This window comes from Hyperolius riggenbachi, chromosome 10 (genome assembly GCF_040937935.1).
Source record: "Hyperolius riggenbachi isolate aHypRig1 chromosome 10, aHypRig1.pri, whole genome shotgun sequence".
Lineage (NCBI taxonomy): Eukaryota > Metazoa > Chordata > Amphibia > Anura > Hyperoliidae > Hyperolius > Hyperolius riggenbachi.
Window position 1 is genome coordinate 10,974,425 of NC_090655.1, and position 17,463 is coordinate 10,991,887.

Consider the following 17,463-nt stretch of genomic DNA (forward strand, 5'->3'; position numbering starts at 1 on the left):
ACCAACTTGCTGGGAGCACATTTTGTAACATAGGTTTCTGAATTGTTTCAGCCTTTCCTCAGAGACCTTTACATCTGGGCAGCATGTAAAAAGAGGAAGAAGCTGCAGATGAGCCAAGGACTGGCTACCATGCTCAGAGGGTGTAAATTACTGGAAAACCTGATACCATGCTTCATCCACTGCTGCCAAGTCCACCCACCAAGACGCATGCAGATTGTGAACTTGTATCCAACATATCCAGCAGCCGCCAGAATTATCCACTCCTCCCATCCCTCCACCATGGCGGCTCCCCTCCGTGAATCCCCCCACTGGCCGCTTCCTATCCAGTCCAGAATCAGTGTCTGACCTACAAATCCTTCCACAAAACCTATCTTTAATCTGTCCAACCTACATTTCAGAGCTTACTCAGAGGTACACCTAGCCGTTGATGCCGCTCCTCCAATGAACTTCGCCTGACCACCCCCCGCATCACACAGTCCTATGCATGCCTCCAGGACTTCTAAAGAGCTGCTCCAACACTTTGGAACTCTACCTCCATCATCTTCAAGAAAGCCCTCAAAACTCACCTTTTCACTCTGGCCTACCACCCCACTAGCGCTCTAAACCTGCACCTGAACTCTGGTCCCCTATTTCTCCCTCTAGATTTGTAAGCCTTTGTGGAGAATCCTCATGTCTCCTACCTGATGATGCACCTAGAGTTCACTCAGAGCCATAGGATGGCTGTACGGTAATGGACTAGACTAATCTCCATGCTCCCTTCCAGTGACTAAGCATTACCTTGTACTCATACTGTGTTGTGTGATCTGGTTTTTCTTGTATTCGTGTTATGTCTTTTTGCTGTATATCACCCCTAAATATTGCCTGTAACCTTAATCAATGTCCAGTGCATAATATGTTGGCGCTTTATAAATACAATGAATAAATATCCAGATAGCCATTGAGCAAACTTGATTTGTAAACCAATCCCCCCCCCCCCCCCCCCCAAAAAAAAAAAAAAAAAAAAAAAACACACTGTTCTATACTTCCTATGGTGGCTTGCAGAGAACTTTAAAAATACGAGCTCAGCCACACTGCAGTGTTCTAAATTCGTCTGCTGCACAGCACATTACATTAGTGTGAAAACTTCAGAAAGCAGTGCCGAAGTTGGGTTGTTAAGGTTGCACACAGTACGTGTGTGTTTGTCTCAGGCAATGCCATGGGATGAGCAGTATGGTACACCAGAGATAAGTGCGGTGGTTCAATACAAAGGCAACCCGCACTGAAGCGTGAGCCAAATGCTGGCTACACACGTTGCAATTTCCCGCTCGATCGATCATTTCCGACATGGTCGATGGGGTTTCGAGCGATACAGCCATCCATTTTGCACGTCGATCGAATCCCGATTGATCCATGGGATCAATCCATTATTTCTGACATGTTCAAGCGGGAAATCGCAACTTGTGTACTCAGCATAACCTTTTATATTTGAGATGGGAGCGCTCGATCTATCAGTCAAGTTCAGCTGTCTAGTCATGAAGCCAGAGTGAACCAGCTCTTAGAGAACCAAACGTGCAGCAGACGCTTAGCAATCGTTCGCCACCGGCACAGGACTCAACTCTCCAATTCCACAAGCGATTGCGGCATTACAATCCCGATTTCCCCATCTGAGGGGGCCCTCGACCCTACATATAGCATCCAGGGACGTTTAACCGACACTTCTAGTGTCCCCCTATGGGGAAGACAGATGCAGACAGCGACAGGAAGCCACTGAATGAGACACCGCCGGAAGTGTGCAGACGTCCGTGTGAACCAGCCCTTAGGCCTGGAACTCACTACAAAACGCTATCACTAATCACAATTGATCTAGTGGGTTCCAGCCCTTAGACTTTGGGAATCACATTTTATCAATGTGAAGTCAAGAGAACATCCTCACCTCATGGCTCTGCCAAAAAAACTTCTTGCACAACAAACAAAAAAACAAACACAAAGGGATATCTTTACAGTCCTTTCTACAAGTTGAATAAATCCATTACACAGACAGAACACAATTTCCTGCAAATATGATCTTTATTAGAAGTCATTTCAAACAGGTAGCTGTTAATCCAGTAATAAGGCAGCGCTGATCTTCAGAAGAGTTATTCATCCCTGTAGACAAGGAAATGCTGATCAGAAATACTGCTGGCAGCAAATGCAAATTAGGTATTCCTATAGAGAAGAGGTCTTAGCAACATGATTTGTAATCTTAAAATAGTACGTACTATGCACAGTTAAAGGCCTGGCTATACCTTGCATGCTAAGCACCTACAAGCAAGCTTTCAAGGTCTTTGGAAGCGACCTTTATACTGTGGTGGTGTAATCATCATCAATACAAAGTAAGCATCATCAATACAAAGTAAGCATCATCAATACAGTGTAAGAGTAATTTGTTAAAGCCATTAAGTGTGTAAACCACCCAATTTTGATCGGACAGTTACCACTTCCATGTTGTAAGAGAGCCAGAGACCCAGTATTCAAAATCTGTAGTCCCTCGAATACAAATGAATGCATAGGGCAGGGATGTTGAACTCCAGACCTCAAAATTTGAGGTGTGGCAAAAATGTGAGGCTCTCTGATGGAAGGGTATGGATTATGAAGTAGAAGACATCTACCATTTGTCTGTTCCTCCTAAACACTGGCATAGATATGGCCCTTGAGGACTGGAGTTGGGCATCCATGGTGTATTTATAAAGCGCTAACATTACGCAGCACTGAGTTTACTTACAATAAATACAGCATAGAAGGGATATTGGCCAAGCGAGATTGACTAACAAAGGGATGGCGTGTGCACACTGGATTTGTGTACCAGGCTTTACAAACACATGGTCTCACGGCTTGGTAATCTCTCGTAGCATCAAAAGAAACCTTTCCGTAGGAAGACCACTCACCCACCAGCCAGACCATCCTTGTACAGTGACATGGAAGGACAGCGGCCCATCACCTGTGCCCAAGTGGCGTACCTAGGGAATCTGACACCCGGTGCTGAATATTTACAGATTCCCCCAAAACAATTTTTTTTGATGGGGTTGGGGCGCTGAGCGCATCACTGCAAATTTTTGGGGATTTTTGGGTAAAAGGAGTCGAGATGTGGACGGAGCTAGCCGTTCTGCAGCACTGTATAGAGTACAGAGTTTCATAAGATGTTAGTGCCACTGGCTTCTGCAACAGCAGACTGCCCTGCATTATTGATTAGTTACTCTGATCAGCATAAATCATCAATAGTCCAGGGCACTGTCATTAGTAGCCATGTGCACTGGCTGCTGTAATACCAGGCAACTTCTGAAGCACTAGACACATTCTGCCACCTCTCCCTGCTAATGTCCCAGCTGCAGCACAGCAATCATTCTCTCTACTCGCCCTGCTGCTCTGCACATTCACTCACTGCAGGCTGTGTGTAGAGAGTGAGGAGACACATTGCCCACAGGACAGGAAAGGAAAGGGGTGCTACATCTAGTGCAGGACAAAGCAGCAGGCAGGTCAGGTGACTACCATTTTTCTGAATGTTGCCCAAACTACGGAAGAAAAAAAAAAAAGAAAAAAAAAAAGTACCAGGTGGAAGAACGCAGTGACTGAGCACCACTGCAGAACCCCTAGCCATGGCTACACCCGGGGCTGTGAGCACCTGCAGCCTTATGGTAGATACGCCACTGCTGTGCCCAGAAGGCTTATAGGGAACACATAGCATCCCCACTCTGTTATCAAGCCTTGCATTAATAGACATGGACAATTTACATAGAGTGTCGGCTTTTGGAGATTTCTAGACGGTTCCAGCTCAACTTACAAATGATGCAAATGATGGCACTTTCCTAAAACCTCAGACCAAGAGCTTTCAGGACTAGATCATGTGCACAGTAAGGCTATTTGAATGTAATAGCCAAAGCAGGACAGGACAGGAGGAAGAATGAGGGAAGGAGGAGGGAGAAGGAAGAAAGAAAAAAAAAAAAAACAAGGAGCACAAGGGAGGAAAGGTGTGGCGGGAGATAGGTGGCAGAAGACGTGAGGGTGGCATGAGAAGGCCAATAAAAGAGCCACAATTTTAAAGCCTCAGAGCGCCAGGTCACCAGTGCAAAAAAAAAAAAAAAAAAAAAAAAAAAAAGGAATTTCTTCCACTGGCGTATTGAGGGGAAAGCCACCCCTTTACATTGCTTTTAATCTAGTATAAATCCCCCCCCCCCCCCCCCCCGGCACCTCTTCCCTTCTGTTGTGCTGGACCCACCTCCCCTTCTCTTAGAAAGGGGAGGGAATTTCAGGTCCATAATGGGTTAGCCACATGCAGACTAATTCTTTTTAAGAGTGACCATTCTACATCCAGCCGTACCTGGAGGTACCAGAGCGGAGACTGGCTAAAACTCTCCACCTGCTTCATGTGATTGGTTCCCCCCTCATGCATCTCCCCTTTGAGAGTACATTTCCTTTCTAAGCCCCTCCTCTCTACATAAGTGAAATACTGCACTATTGGGCTCCCAGTCCCATCGTCTTTTCAGGGTGTTGGCCACCCAACTTCCTGGTCGATGAGAAGGTGGGAGGAGAAGTGAGGCATGAGAAAGAAAGGAGGAGGGATGGATGAGGAAGACACCCCCCCCCCCCCCCCCGAGGGTTTAAGTGTCACTTGGTCCAGGGCAGTTTCTAGGCTAAATGGCACCCAGGGCGGAGGTGTAAGCATTGCCCCCCCCCCCCACCCCGTGGACTTGCGAATCCTTACTCTTTAGGGACAGTCACAGGTTCCAATTAGATCTGCCTCCTTACTAGTGACCAGCCACTCATCCAGGAGGGAGCAGGGACAATGAGAACACAGGAGAAGAGAGCTCCACCATGGGCGCCACACACAGCCTGCAGTACCGCTACAGGACATCAGGTGTCATCACGCGGTGGTGACGGGAGGATGACTTGAAGTCTGATGCAGGCAGCCCAGGAGGAGTCAAGGAAGGTGATTGCGCTGGTAATCTTTCTTCCTCCATTTGGCTGCACTGCACGTGACCGGCTCCCTAGTGCCTAGTGGTTATGTCCTTCTGCCTGCGCCCCCTTTCTTGTACATGCCGGTCCACGCCCAGGGCGTTCGCCCTGCCCAAGAAACGGCCATGACTTGGTCAACCTTCACATGCCAGCATCACTAAGTAGCTTAGAGACATTCAACAAGATGGCCATAAAGCTATTTCTATAACAAAAAAAAAAATTCATACCAAGTTTGCAGATAAAGTAGATAACAGGGGTGGTGCAGGATAACGAAGATTGCAGGGGTGGTTCAGGGTACCAAAGCCATTTTCATCTATTGGGGAAAAAAAAAAAAAAAATTTAGTACATAGACAGCTGAGCCGATCCACATTATTGGATACAGCCGACATTGAGGGGTGGGGCCAGTATTTAAGAAATTCCACATGAGGTACCCCATTCAGAGCACTCAATGATTTCCTAATCCTTTGGTCATTTAAAGCAGACCTGAAGCAAAAACAATCTTATGAGATAATTGTATATGTCTAGTACAGCTGAACATTAGTAGAAAAGCTAAGTTTTCCAGTAGAGGAAGAGTTAAACTTTAGTTATCTATGCAAAAGAGCTTCTCTGAGATCTTTGACCTGCTGGGTGGAATACAGTCCTGTTTTCTGAAGTACTTAGATACAAGTAAAAACTGCGTATTCTGGAGGCTTCAATGTTAGGCATGAATGCCCCCTCTGAAACGACTGCAGCTGAAATCTTAATCCCCCAAAACCACAAGGAAAAATCCACAACTTTTCTGGTAGTGGATTTTGCTGCCCAGGGGAGGCAGAGCTTTGGGCTGTAGCTCTGCCTCCATGCGCATCAATCTGCGTTGATTGCCACCTCTTCCCGCCCCTCTCAGTGAAAGATAGAGGGGCGGGGAGAGGTGGAGATCCACGCAGATTGACAGAAGAGGCAGAGCTACTGCTCAAAACTCTGCCTCTATGCGGAAGCAATCCCCGAATCTTCCCCAGGGGATTTGGGGGGGGGGGGGGAGAATTAACGAAGATTTCAGCCGTGGGGATGCAGCGTTTCAGAGGGGGGCATTCATGCCCAACAACATTGTGAAATAACTGCGTTTTCTAAAACTGCGGTTTCTGGAGACTTCAGAGTCTCTTTAAACAGCCAAGAAACAGTGAGAGACAGCTTGATAGAAGGTTTTACCGCAGGAAAGTTCAAAAGGATATTGCTGCTTATTTTATAGTAAAAAAAAAAAAAAAAAAAAAAAAAGAACTGCATCTGGCTGTCTATTCACAAAACTCAAATTACTTGTCACTGGATAAGAACCTTCACGAGCAAATATAATCACTGTAAGTAGTTCCTAATTAACTGCATTTCAACATTACGTTAGCCTTAATGTAATATATTTTGCTCTTTGGGAGCTTAAAATGTAACAAGGTGAAAAAAGTAAAAGCTTTGTTAAAAGTTTAGAGTACAATGTAGTACAGAAGATACTCAAAAAACCTGCCAAAAGGAATGTAATCTATTACACATGAAGGATCCAGCTTATGTTACTTGTGCAGTAGGCGTTACCTCTCTCATAGTAATCATAGATGGTAACAGTCTTCGGCTGGGAGTTCTCCACTCTCGCACCCATTTCAGCCGTCACAGAAAAGGAAGTGACATCACCTCTTGTCATCTGCCAACAAGGGAAGAGAAAAAAAAATAGTTACTGCCCAGCTGAGAGATGTCCCCACTGGAGAATGTAATCCCCACCTATGATATAAAGACAGAATCCTCTTTATAGCCATCAATGAACCAAAGTGAAATTGGAGGAAGAGCACTCCCCATTGGAGGTTTTTCTCAAAGGTCTGGATCCTTTTCCACTACCAGAAGATTGGTTGAGGGCCTAGTGCAGTGATGGCCAACCTTGGCACTCCAGCGGTGTTGGAACTACAAGTCCCATGAGGCATTGCAATACTCTGCCTCGAGTTGGGCTTAGAGCTGTCAGAGGCATGATGGGATCAGTAGTTTTGTCACAGCTGGAGTGCCAAGGTTAGCCATCATTGGCCTAGAGTAAGGTGAAAAATACCTCATCCTTTCCAGCAAGCTTACAAGAGTTTATACCCTCTGCATTCTGATCTTGAAAGTATGGCAGCTATAGCTCAAGTACTCAACTCACACCCAGGTCACTGGTTCCTGCACAAAGCAGGAAGTAAAATCTCATCTGTTTGCATCTAATAATCACATGGAAGAATTCTACTCATACCCATGCTGGAGAGGTGTAACATGGAATCAAAGTTATCGCCCCTATCAACAGCATCCATGAGTAATGCAAAGAGCAAGCACGTTTGCATGCAAACACTTAGCTTTTCTTGCCCATTAGGAAGTTTAGACTAACCTTCAAACACAAATTAACACAAATGGAGCTAACTGGTCACAGTGTAACTGTCAGGCATAAAATAAAAAATAAATTCTTTTGGATTGCCTGGTCAGCAACTTTTTTTGCTTGCCAGATAAAAATAGTTAAAATCACTATTGATAAAATGATCATTCCCCAGTTTAAATCTTCTTTGGTACATTGCTGTACAAAGTAAGTTGCAGGGCATGCTGGGTTATCTTTTTGCTTCTCTACTTTCCCCTCAGACTTCACTAATGCCGCTTGATTGGCTGAAGCCTCTTTCCCTCCCATACCTCTGCATAAGAAATACTGGCCAAACTGAAACAGAGACAATGCACTTTCTATAGTGAAGGGCAGACAATGCATACACAATCAGGCAGAGGAGAGTTAAGCTACGTACACACATGCGACAACGATCGTTCGTTGTGGACGAACGAACTTTTAATTGACGAAAGAACGACCTAAGTAAAGTTAGCTTTTAAAAGTATGTAACGATCTGATCGTTAGAACGAACATCACGTAAAGCAACTATTGCGCTTGCGCATAAAAATGAAAAGTTCCATGGAGAAATAGCAAAATGTCAAGCCTAGCACGAACGACCGTTTGCAAAAGTAGTACATCGTTGGAAACGATAGTCGTTGGAAAAAATCCGCCAAGCAAGATAGTTTTCAACGATCTAGCTCGTCCATCAGACTTAACCTCCCCAGCGTTCTATTGAGATCGCCAGGGAGGCTGCGGGAGGGTTTTTTTTTTAATTAAAAAAAAACTATTTCATGCAGCCAACTGAAAGTTGGCTGCATGAAAGCCCACTAGAGGGCGCTCCGGAGGCGTTCTTCCGATCGCCTCCGGCGCCCAGAATAAACAAGGAAGGCCGCAATAAACGGCCTTCCTTGTTTTGCTTAGATCGTCGCCATGGCGACGAGCGGAGTGACGTCATGGAGGTCAGACGACGTCCTGACGTCAGCCGCCTCCGATCCAGCCCTTAGCGCTGGCCGGAACTTTTTGTTCCGGCTACGCTGGGCTCAGGCGGCTGGGGGGACCCTCTTTCGCCGCTAAGAGCGGCGGCGATCAGGCAGCACACGCGGCTGGCAAAGTGCCGGCTGCGTGTGCTGCACTTTATTTGAAGAAAATTGGCCCAGCAGGGCCTGAGCGGCAGCCTCCGGCGGTGATGGACGAGCTGAGCTCGTCCAGACCGCTCAGGAGGTTAATGGTTGTTGGCTGCTTTTTTTTTTTAAACGGTCGTTTGAAATGATCGGGGAACGATCGTTTCAAACGACTATAGTCGCATGTGTGTACGCACCTTTAGGGAGGAAATGACATCAGGATTGGCTTCAAAATAGCCACAGTTAAAGCGAAATGCCAAGAAGCATTTTCTCTTACTGTAGGAAAAAAAAAAAAAAAAAAAAAAATCACAAATCAAAAACATGGACAGTGCAATACATACATTAAGTAGAGCAAGTATTTATCCTTTTTCCGAGGTACTAAGGCTTTTTAAAGAGGAGCTGTCAGCCATACTATAAGTAAAAAAAAGCCTTAGAAAAAACAACAAACAAAAACCACCACATGTATCAACAGCACAAAATAAGCATGTCATTGACCAGTCCTGCCTAAATAGAAAAAAGGTCCTTGTGTGAAACCGAGAGAGCAAAGGCTTTGATTGAAATGCAGTCCTCTATTAGAAAGTTTGGCTGGTGTAAAGAACTACAATCCAAGATGTAATGAAACAAAAAACAAAAACCAAAGACAACTTACATTTAACAGATAGATGACAAGTAGACGGTCATTCTTCACCTCTGCTTTGGGATACTTGTCAGCCAACTGCAACATAACAGTTATAGAGTAGTGAATCTGTCAGTATCCCATGTCACAGAATATAAAAGCTGGCGACACAAAGTTTATTAAAAAATAGTCCGTGCACATGGTTCCAGCTCTGCAGGGGCAGGGAGTAAATTGCTCTGAAGGCGCAAGCGCTGCAGGGGCAGGGAGTAAATGCTCTGTTCAGCCACTACTGCAGCCAAGGAGATCAGCAGGACTGCCAAGCAACTGGTATTGTTTAAAAGGAAGCAGCCAAATCCCTCTCAGTTAAAGGAAACCAGAGATTAACGCTTTAGCACAAAATGCACATATCCCCCAAAATTTACAAAAATACTATACCTGGTATTTTTTCACAGCTCTGGTGTGCCGTTTGTTTTTTTACTAAAACTCCATTCAAAACAGTTCATCAGAAAAGCATATTTAGTGGGCTCTGCGCAAAATGAAATCACCATTTCTAAAAACCTCTTATGATTAACAAATCTAGATAAAAATAAAGGTTTTCAATTTTCCTCGGCACCAGCAGCTCCTCCCATCTCATAACAAGCTCTCTGCTTTCCTGCTATGTATACTGGCAGCATCACAGAGTCACAATAGGGCAGGCTTGGGCTTGAAAAGACAGAAGACAGGCTCAGCTATAAGGATTCCTGTGCAAAGCCAGACAGTGCTCAGTCAGGGATTTTATCAGGGCAGTTAACAAGCAGGCTGAGCAGTGAAGGATTAAAGAGCAGGGTAGGAGTTCTCTAATGTTCCCACTGAGAGATATAGATTGAGTAAATACATGAGGGTGCGTAGTGTCTGGTTCACTTTAAGGTCCCCTTTAAGTAATGAAGAAAAGTGGCATCTCTGGCCTAGGTAAAACCATGGGAAGATGAACACCACATACCTTGCTAAGAGAATCGTAGGACACAGAATAACCAGATAGCAGAGGAATCTCTATGGTCACCATGTTGGACTTGTGCTTTATACCATTGTAACTAGAGAGTGAAGAGGGAAGGAAAGATTAAATGTGAACAAGGCAGGCCACAATTTACCCAGTAACAAAAAAAAAAACAAAAAAAAAAAAAACATCTCTAGTTACTTCTAGTCTTCAACATGAAACCCTTCACAAAGTCAGTCTGATATTCTCAGATGGTCCAGAAGTTGGACATAATGGAAACGCACTAAATGTCAAAGCAGGTGACCATTTATACTGATGGTATGCCAGATTGATTAGAGTACTGTAGTGAAAAATTCCAGTTCAGAGCTGGGACAAGGTCCTCCAGCACCCAGGGCTGAGACACCAAAGTGCGCCCCTCCATCCCTCCCACCCCAGCCGTCACACACGGATTGCTATTAGACAAAGAGGCACCTCAGGGCCTCCAACACCTTGATCTCTAGTAATCTGGCTTGCAGTCACTGCCATCTGTCACAGGACCCTAGTGGCCAGACCTCACAATGCCTTCCGATCGGTTTCAGCACACAGACCATGCAAGCTGTGGTCGCAATTGGTACGCAGAAACCACTGGAATTTTGGCAGACCAACTAGAAGGGAGCCTGTGAATTATGGTAATTACAAATTACACACTATTTCAGGTTATAACTGCCACCACCTCTGTTACCATGGGACAGAGAAGCCCACTGACCGACTAACCATTTCTATTTGCAGGTCTAGTCAAACACTTTTATCTAGCTATCAACTATAGTAGCGACTCTTCAGAAACCAGGGTTCAGTTTGTCCTGCTGAATAGGGTAGCTGAACGAATAAATGACGGTAGCATAGTTTGTTACAAATGCAACAAAAATATATACAAAATTAAAACCAACAATTCTAGAAACATTAGTAGCCAGTATTAAAATGAAAAAAGGAGAACACACTTAGGTTGGCGGAAATATGTCCTTTCTGGGAAAACTCGTAAAGTTCCTTGGTTTCAGTTCTAGAGCAAAGTTCAGACAAGATGGCCGCTAACCACATGGTCCTCTGGCTAGCAGCAGCATGCCCTCGTGAAGATGGAATTTGGAGGTCTGAGGGAGTAGTCACTGGCAAACACTTTTGACTGATCCCCATCTTTGGGTGGAGTCTCAGGTCCAGCCCAGGGGCTGGACAGGGTGCCATTAATCCCCTGGGTGGTTCCTGGTGCCCACCAAATATGACATTTTCCATATCCTGGCATACGCTTCCCACACACTTCGACACAAATTCATGTCCTCAGAATATGCCAGTTTGCACGCCCGGTTACGAAATAGCAGAATACCTCGGGTTCTGGGTATGCCAGTGGCCTCAATTTAATATTAAAATATTCACCAGACCCGGACCAGCAGAATGAGAACTTTCATAACTCCTGGAACGGTATTCCTTAAACATGCTAAAAATCATATACAGCATTCACTTTCTCTGCTGCTGGTGGTGCCAGGCAGTCTGGCCTCCTGCTGAGCTTATCCTGGCTTCTTCAAAAGGGAGTGACACTTGCCACTTGGTTGCTGCTGGGGCTTTCACACCTGGTGTCACTGGCCAGGAAAGGGACTCTTTGTGCTCAATTAGCATCTGAGTGAGATCAGCTAGGACAACCTTGGAGTTTTACACCTCTGCTAAGGCCCAGATTCCAGTCACATGCTAATTACAAATTACAGGCATCCTGTACCTTAGGTCACCGATTTCTCTGCTGAGGGAGGGGGAGACCCCAGGTTTGACTGCCTGGTATCCACAGACGGACAATGCAGATTTGGCAACGCAATGACAATTGATGCAGGAAACAAATTGTGACTGCGTTCTGGTCTCACGGCTCGTCCGTCACACCATGTATCCCCTTTTCTTATTTCTCTCTGCTTCAATCACAATAGGGGAATGATAGCTGAGTGAGTTGTGCTCCCCCTCCTACACTACACCCTGAGGCTGGAGCCTCTCTTGCCTCTGCCCGGCCCAGTTCCAGTTGGAATAGTCATACCTGCAGTTGACCTGGAAGTCAAAGCTATAGGCCACTCCATTCACACAGCTACCAGGAGAAGTCATTATCTGCATGGAGAAGGCAGAGTTGTTGCTGGTTGCCATGTTAAACTCCACTCCAGTCTATACATAAAAGAAAAAGAAAATGCTCACCACATTTTATCAATGGTTGCTTGGATACTACAAGACAAACAGGTACTTCATGAATAGTGTAGAAGTAAACAAAGGTCCAAATGCTGTATAAAGAAAAAAAATAAATAAAAAACTCTTATCTGTAGGTATGGCAAACGGTTGCCTTATAGATGTGGGGCTGCGCCAGTTCCAAGAACCATTTTCACGCATATATATTTTTACACATTTACACATTTACACACTTTTTACTACAGTTAGAAATTGGAAGGGCATAGTCCAAAAAGTTGAATAAAGTTTCATGATCTATGCTTTAAGTATAGGCAAGGTTATTCTCTCATGTAGTCATGGCGCACTTTGTCCCTCCCCAATAATGCAATCTTGGTTGTGAAGAGAGTGGTCTGTACAGATCGGCACCCAGTAGACCACTTTACAGAAGTAAAACCTGCAGATATAGATCATAGAACCCCATCAGGAAATCATTGCAGCACTTAACATTAGACTGCATTATAGTAAAGCCAAAACAATTGTTGATCTTGCCAAAAAATAAAAAAAATACTCCAACAATGCTACGTGGGTAGAGGTGGCCAGTCAAAGGCTAATTAATATCGCTGGACCACTGCTAGTTTTTGCCCAAGGCCCTGTTTTGCCTCACATCTCAGCATTTTCTAAGCCACACCCTATACTTTCTACCTCTACTCCAACTTGTGTTCAGAACTGTATAATGTGAAAATATGAGCATTGATTTTTTTTTAAGTCTTAAGTCAGAACCTGGTGTGTGCACGAATTACTGTATTTGTTACAATTTACCCCCAGCATAGGCTTAGATCAGGTCAGTTACCTGCACCAGTACGCAGCCATTTCCAGACACCGTCATGCTGTAGTTTCCAGGGAGTTGGTGGAGGACCTGAGTCTGGAGGACGACTCTGTTGGGTTCATTGATGTTAAATTCTCTGAGGACTTGACCTTCCTGTTCCAGTTGGACTGTGTTGGTGGCATTCTTCTCAAACACCAAAGCTCCATAAGCACAGAGTGCTTCCAATGCGGCCACCGTGTCCTGAGAAGAAAACATACAATATACCCGTTAGTCATAAGGATAAAGAGAACCTTCACAGGTAAATGGATCTGTTTAAAGCCCTCTTGTACACACCAGAACCAAACTGCTACCAGTGGGAAAAGTTGAGCATTGGCTACACTTGGCTATGCAGCTAGCACAACTATGGCTTAACACAGGGCCGGATTAACCATAAGATACATGCCTGCAGGCACTTGATGGAAAGTTAGCCACCTTTCCATCAAAAGTACCTCAGCGCAATGGATATGAGTATACCCACGTTAATCAGGATGGCCACAGTACCTGTTACTGAAGTTTTCCCACCTCTGAACAACGGGGTGTGCTTAAGGATGTCGTGTCTTGCTGTAATCCCGATAATCCTAGATGCGGCTGGCGGTGTATAGATGACGCCGGGTCCGCTCCGCAAGTGCGGTGAAGAGGTCGCTCTGGACGGATCTCCATCTCTCCTGGTCACGTGATACACGCTCCTTTCGGTTGTGCGCTCCACAAACGTCCCCTGCAGGAAAGGGCAGTACCGCAATGTAACTGCAGAGGGAATAAAGGACAATAGTGCACACCGTGGGGGCAACAGACCAGGCGCAGGAATCCACTTACTGAATGTAAACTTGTTTAATAGCATATATTGCAACGTAGCCTCCACTTCCCGACTCGAGTTTCGGGTCTCGCCTTCGTCAGGGGGTGGGGCTACACACAGGTCATTTTTATTTACATAACTCCTTCCTTCAACACTGACAGGGAGTTTAAAGTGCAACAGTACGAATCCAAATAGACATATAAAAACAATTATGCGAATCCGCATAGCAAGTTAAAATAAAAACATAAAACCAGCTTCAAAAAAACATTTAAAGAGACAGTAAAAATCGTTATTTAAAATCACCAAATTCACTCATCTCTTATAAAACAATTCAAATCAATGTTAGCATTCAAGCCATGTAGTGCCAGGCTCTGCAGTTGAAATATCCAGCGGGTCTCAAGCTGAGATAGCCCTTTGATCACATTGCCACCCCTCCAATGGGGTTTTATCAGGTCTATTCCATAGCACCTGATACCTGTTAAATCTTTATTGTGAAATTTGGGAAAGTGTTCTGGAACACTATGTGATTTCTTGTCTGGGTGCCCAATATTATAAATATGCTCTGAGCACCTCTTCCTTACACGTCTGCCCGTGCGGCCGACGTACTGCAGGCCGCACGGACACTCCAGGACATAAACATTCGTAGAGGTACATGTTATAAATGTGTCAATAACAAATCTTTTCCCATTAGAAGTGGAGGTGAAGGCAGTAATCCTCTGTCCTCCATATTCAGATCTTGCATATTTTCGGTTTTCTGCAGGGAAAAAAACCTTTTAAGGTAGGGAACATTGGTGGTCTTATTTCTTTGATGCAATTTTTTACTATCGTATCTCCTAGATTCTGAGGTCTCCTGTAGGTTACTTTAGGTTCCTCTGGCAATACAGGGCCCAGAATAGGGTTCTCCCTCAAGATACCCCAGCTCTGTCAGGATTTTCTTTATCTTCTTATGGTCACGGGAATAGGTGGTAATAAAGGAGAACTCTGATTTATTACTCACAGGTTTCTCCAACTGGATTTTGGTGGTTAGAGCGAAAGTGTTGAAGGAAGGTAGACAGATTAGACTAACCACCAAAATCCAGTTGGAGAAACCTGTGAGTAATAAATCAGAGTTCTCCTTTATTACCACCTATTCCCGTGACCATAAGAAGATAAAGAAAATCCTGACAGAGCTGGGGTATCTTGAGGGAGGACCCTATTCTGGGCCCTGTATTGCCAGAGGAACCTAAAGTAACCTACAGGAGACCTCAGAATCTAGGAGATACGATAGTAAAAAATTGCATCAAAGAAATAAGACCACCAATGTTCCCTACCTTAAAAAGGTTTTTTTCCCTGCAGAAAGCCAAAAATATGCAAGATCTGAATATGGAGGACAGAGGATTACTGCCTTCACCTCCACTTCTAATGGGAAAAGATTTGTTATTGACAAATTTATAACATGTACCTCTACGAATGTTGTTTATGTCCTGGAGTGTCCGTGCGGCCTGCAGTAAGTCGGCCGCACGGGCAGACGTGTAAGGAAGAGGTGCTCAGAGCATATTTATAATATTGGGCACCCAGACAAGAAATCACATAGTGTTCCAGAACACTTTCCCAAATTTCACAATAAAGATTTAACAGGTATCAGGTGCTATGGAATAGACCTGATAAAACCCCATTGGAGGGGTGGCAATGTGATCAAAGGGCTATCTCAGCTTGAGACCCGCTGGATATTTCAACTGCAGAGCCTGGCACCACATGGCTTGAATGCTAACATTGATTTGAATTGTTTTATAAGAGATGAGTGAATTTGGTGATTTTAAATAACGATTTTTACTGTCTCTTTAAAGGTTTTTTTGAAGCTGGTTTTATGTTTTTATCATTTTAACTTGCTATGCGGATTCGCATAATTGTTTTTATATGTCTATTTGGATTCGTACTGTTGCACTTTAAACTCCCTGTCAGTGTTGAAGGGAGGAGTTATGTAAATAAAAAGGACCTATGTGTGTAGCCCCACCCCCTGACGAAGGCGAGAGCCGAAACTCGAGTCGTGAAGTGGAGGCTACGTTGCAATATATGCTATTAAACAAGTTTACATTCAGTAAGTGGATTCCTGCGCCTGGTCTGTTGCCCCCACGGTGTGCACTATTGTCCTTTATTCCCTCTGCAGTTACATCGCGGCACTGCCCTTTCCTGCAGGGGACGTTTGTGGAGCGCACAACCGGAAGGAGCATGTATCACATGACCAGGAGAGACGGAGATCCGTCCAGAGCGACCTCTTCACCGCACTTACGGAGCGGACCCGGCGTCATCTATCCACCGCCAGCCGCATCTAGGATTATCGGGATTACAGCAAGACACGACATCCTTAAGCACAACCCGTTCACAGAGGTGGGAAAACTTCTGTAACAGGTACTGTGGCCATCCTGATTAACGTGGGTATACTCATATCCATTGCGCTGAGGTACTTTTAGACATACATCCACTCTCCATTGGGCTGTGAAGCCGGCCCACCTATAGCAGCATTTCTCCTTCTCTGCGCTACTATTTTGTTTACACCTTTCCATCAAGTTAGAGACACTTGAAGTGTCTCTAACACCTCATTTAAACTCTCACCAGGACTCTTCCAAGAATGGGTCTCCCTCCTTCCCTCCCTATGCACTTACTAGTCCTCCATTCAACCAGGGGTACCTCTTGCTACTTAATACTAAGATTCCTCTAGCTACCCAATACTTGGAGGCACCTCTAGCTAATTAAATATTGAGGGTTCTTCTAGCTACCCAATACTCCGGGACACCTGTATCTACCTATGATGGGCAAGGAAACTAAGTAGTGACAGCTGGGCCAGTACAATTGTGGTACCGTTCAGCAAGGGGATAGTGTGTTTGAGAAGGGTGAAGTCTAAGGTGACATGACATCTGTGCTTATTATAGGCTCCTGTAAGTTAAATCCCAGCCAGGCTAAACATGATCCGTTACTAAAGACCCCTCCTTAATATTTTACCTGGCCAACAGCTGCAGTTGTGAAAGGCTTCACAGAAGCAATTTGTGGCCGAATTAAAAAATACAAAACTGGAGTGTGGTGGATAATTAAGTTTCAGTAAACCTACAACTGGCTCATTCTAAATATTGTTTATTAGTTGGCAAGACTAAAGTCTTACTTTTGTCATATGCTTAAATAGGGGTTGTAACGCCGCGTACGAGAGATAATGGCGCTGGAGACTTGGGCGCAGGATTCAGCTGGTATATGGCCGATCCTGCTGCTGCACAAGTCCGGGCAGTGTTAAATACTATTCCCCCTCCAGGCCAACCATGGATAGTGGGGAATTAAATAAATTTGGCTTCCAGCTATTGCTGGAAGCCAAACTACTATGTTTTAAAAGTAACTTCAGCTCACTCTGACGGTGTCGAAGTTACTCCTGCTATAGCTGTAATTTCTATTACGGCCTATGGTGGCGCCCAAATCTCCTGCGCTGGTTTCAGCGTGTTTGTGTGTAACATCCCCCCAAAAATGAATTTCCGATAAGAAATTTCAATTCCACAGAATGAGCATCCCTATTCACCTTTAATTCATCATCTAAGTGGAAAGCAAATGGGTTCATTGAAAACAAGTTCATTACTAGTATTCTGATATACTGATTACTG

At 44.7% G+C, this 17,463-nt stretch overlaps 1 protein-coding gene across 2 annotated transcripts in view; it reads right to left on the minus strand.

Moving 5' to 3' along the window:
- Positions 1 to 2,027: 2,027 nt before the first annotated feature.
- The window catches only part of LOC137536062 (alpha-2-macroglobulin-like), a 98,623-nt gene continuing 83,187 nt past the window's right edge, over positions 2,028 to 17,463 (minus strand). For both annotated transcript variants that reach the window (XM_068258034.1, XM_068258033.1), the window contains exons 30-36: positions 13,036 to 13,251; positions 12,067 to 12,188; positions 10,029 to 10,119; positions 9,083 to 9,148; positions 6,523 to 6,628; positions 5,196 to 5,281; positions 2,028 to 2,124 (exon numbers count right to left, since the gene is read on the minus strand). In XM_068258034.1, the coding sequence (XP_068114135.1) occupies positions 2,119 to 2,124; positions 5,196 to 5,281; positions 6,523 to 6,628; positions 9,083 to 9,148; positions 10,029 to 10,119; positions 12,067 to 12,188; positions 13,036 to 13,251 (693 nt within the window). In that variant the 3' untranslated portion in view covers positions 2,028 to 2,118. The remainder of the gene's footprint in view (positions 2,125 to 5,195; positions 5,282 to 6,522; positions 6,629 to 9,082; positions 9,149 to 10,028; positions 10,120 to 12,066; positions 12,189 to 13,035; positions 13,252 to 17,463) is intronic.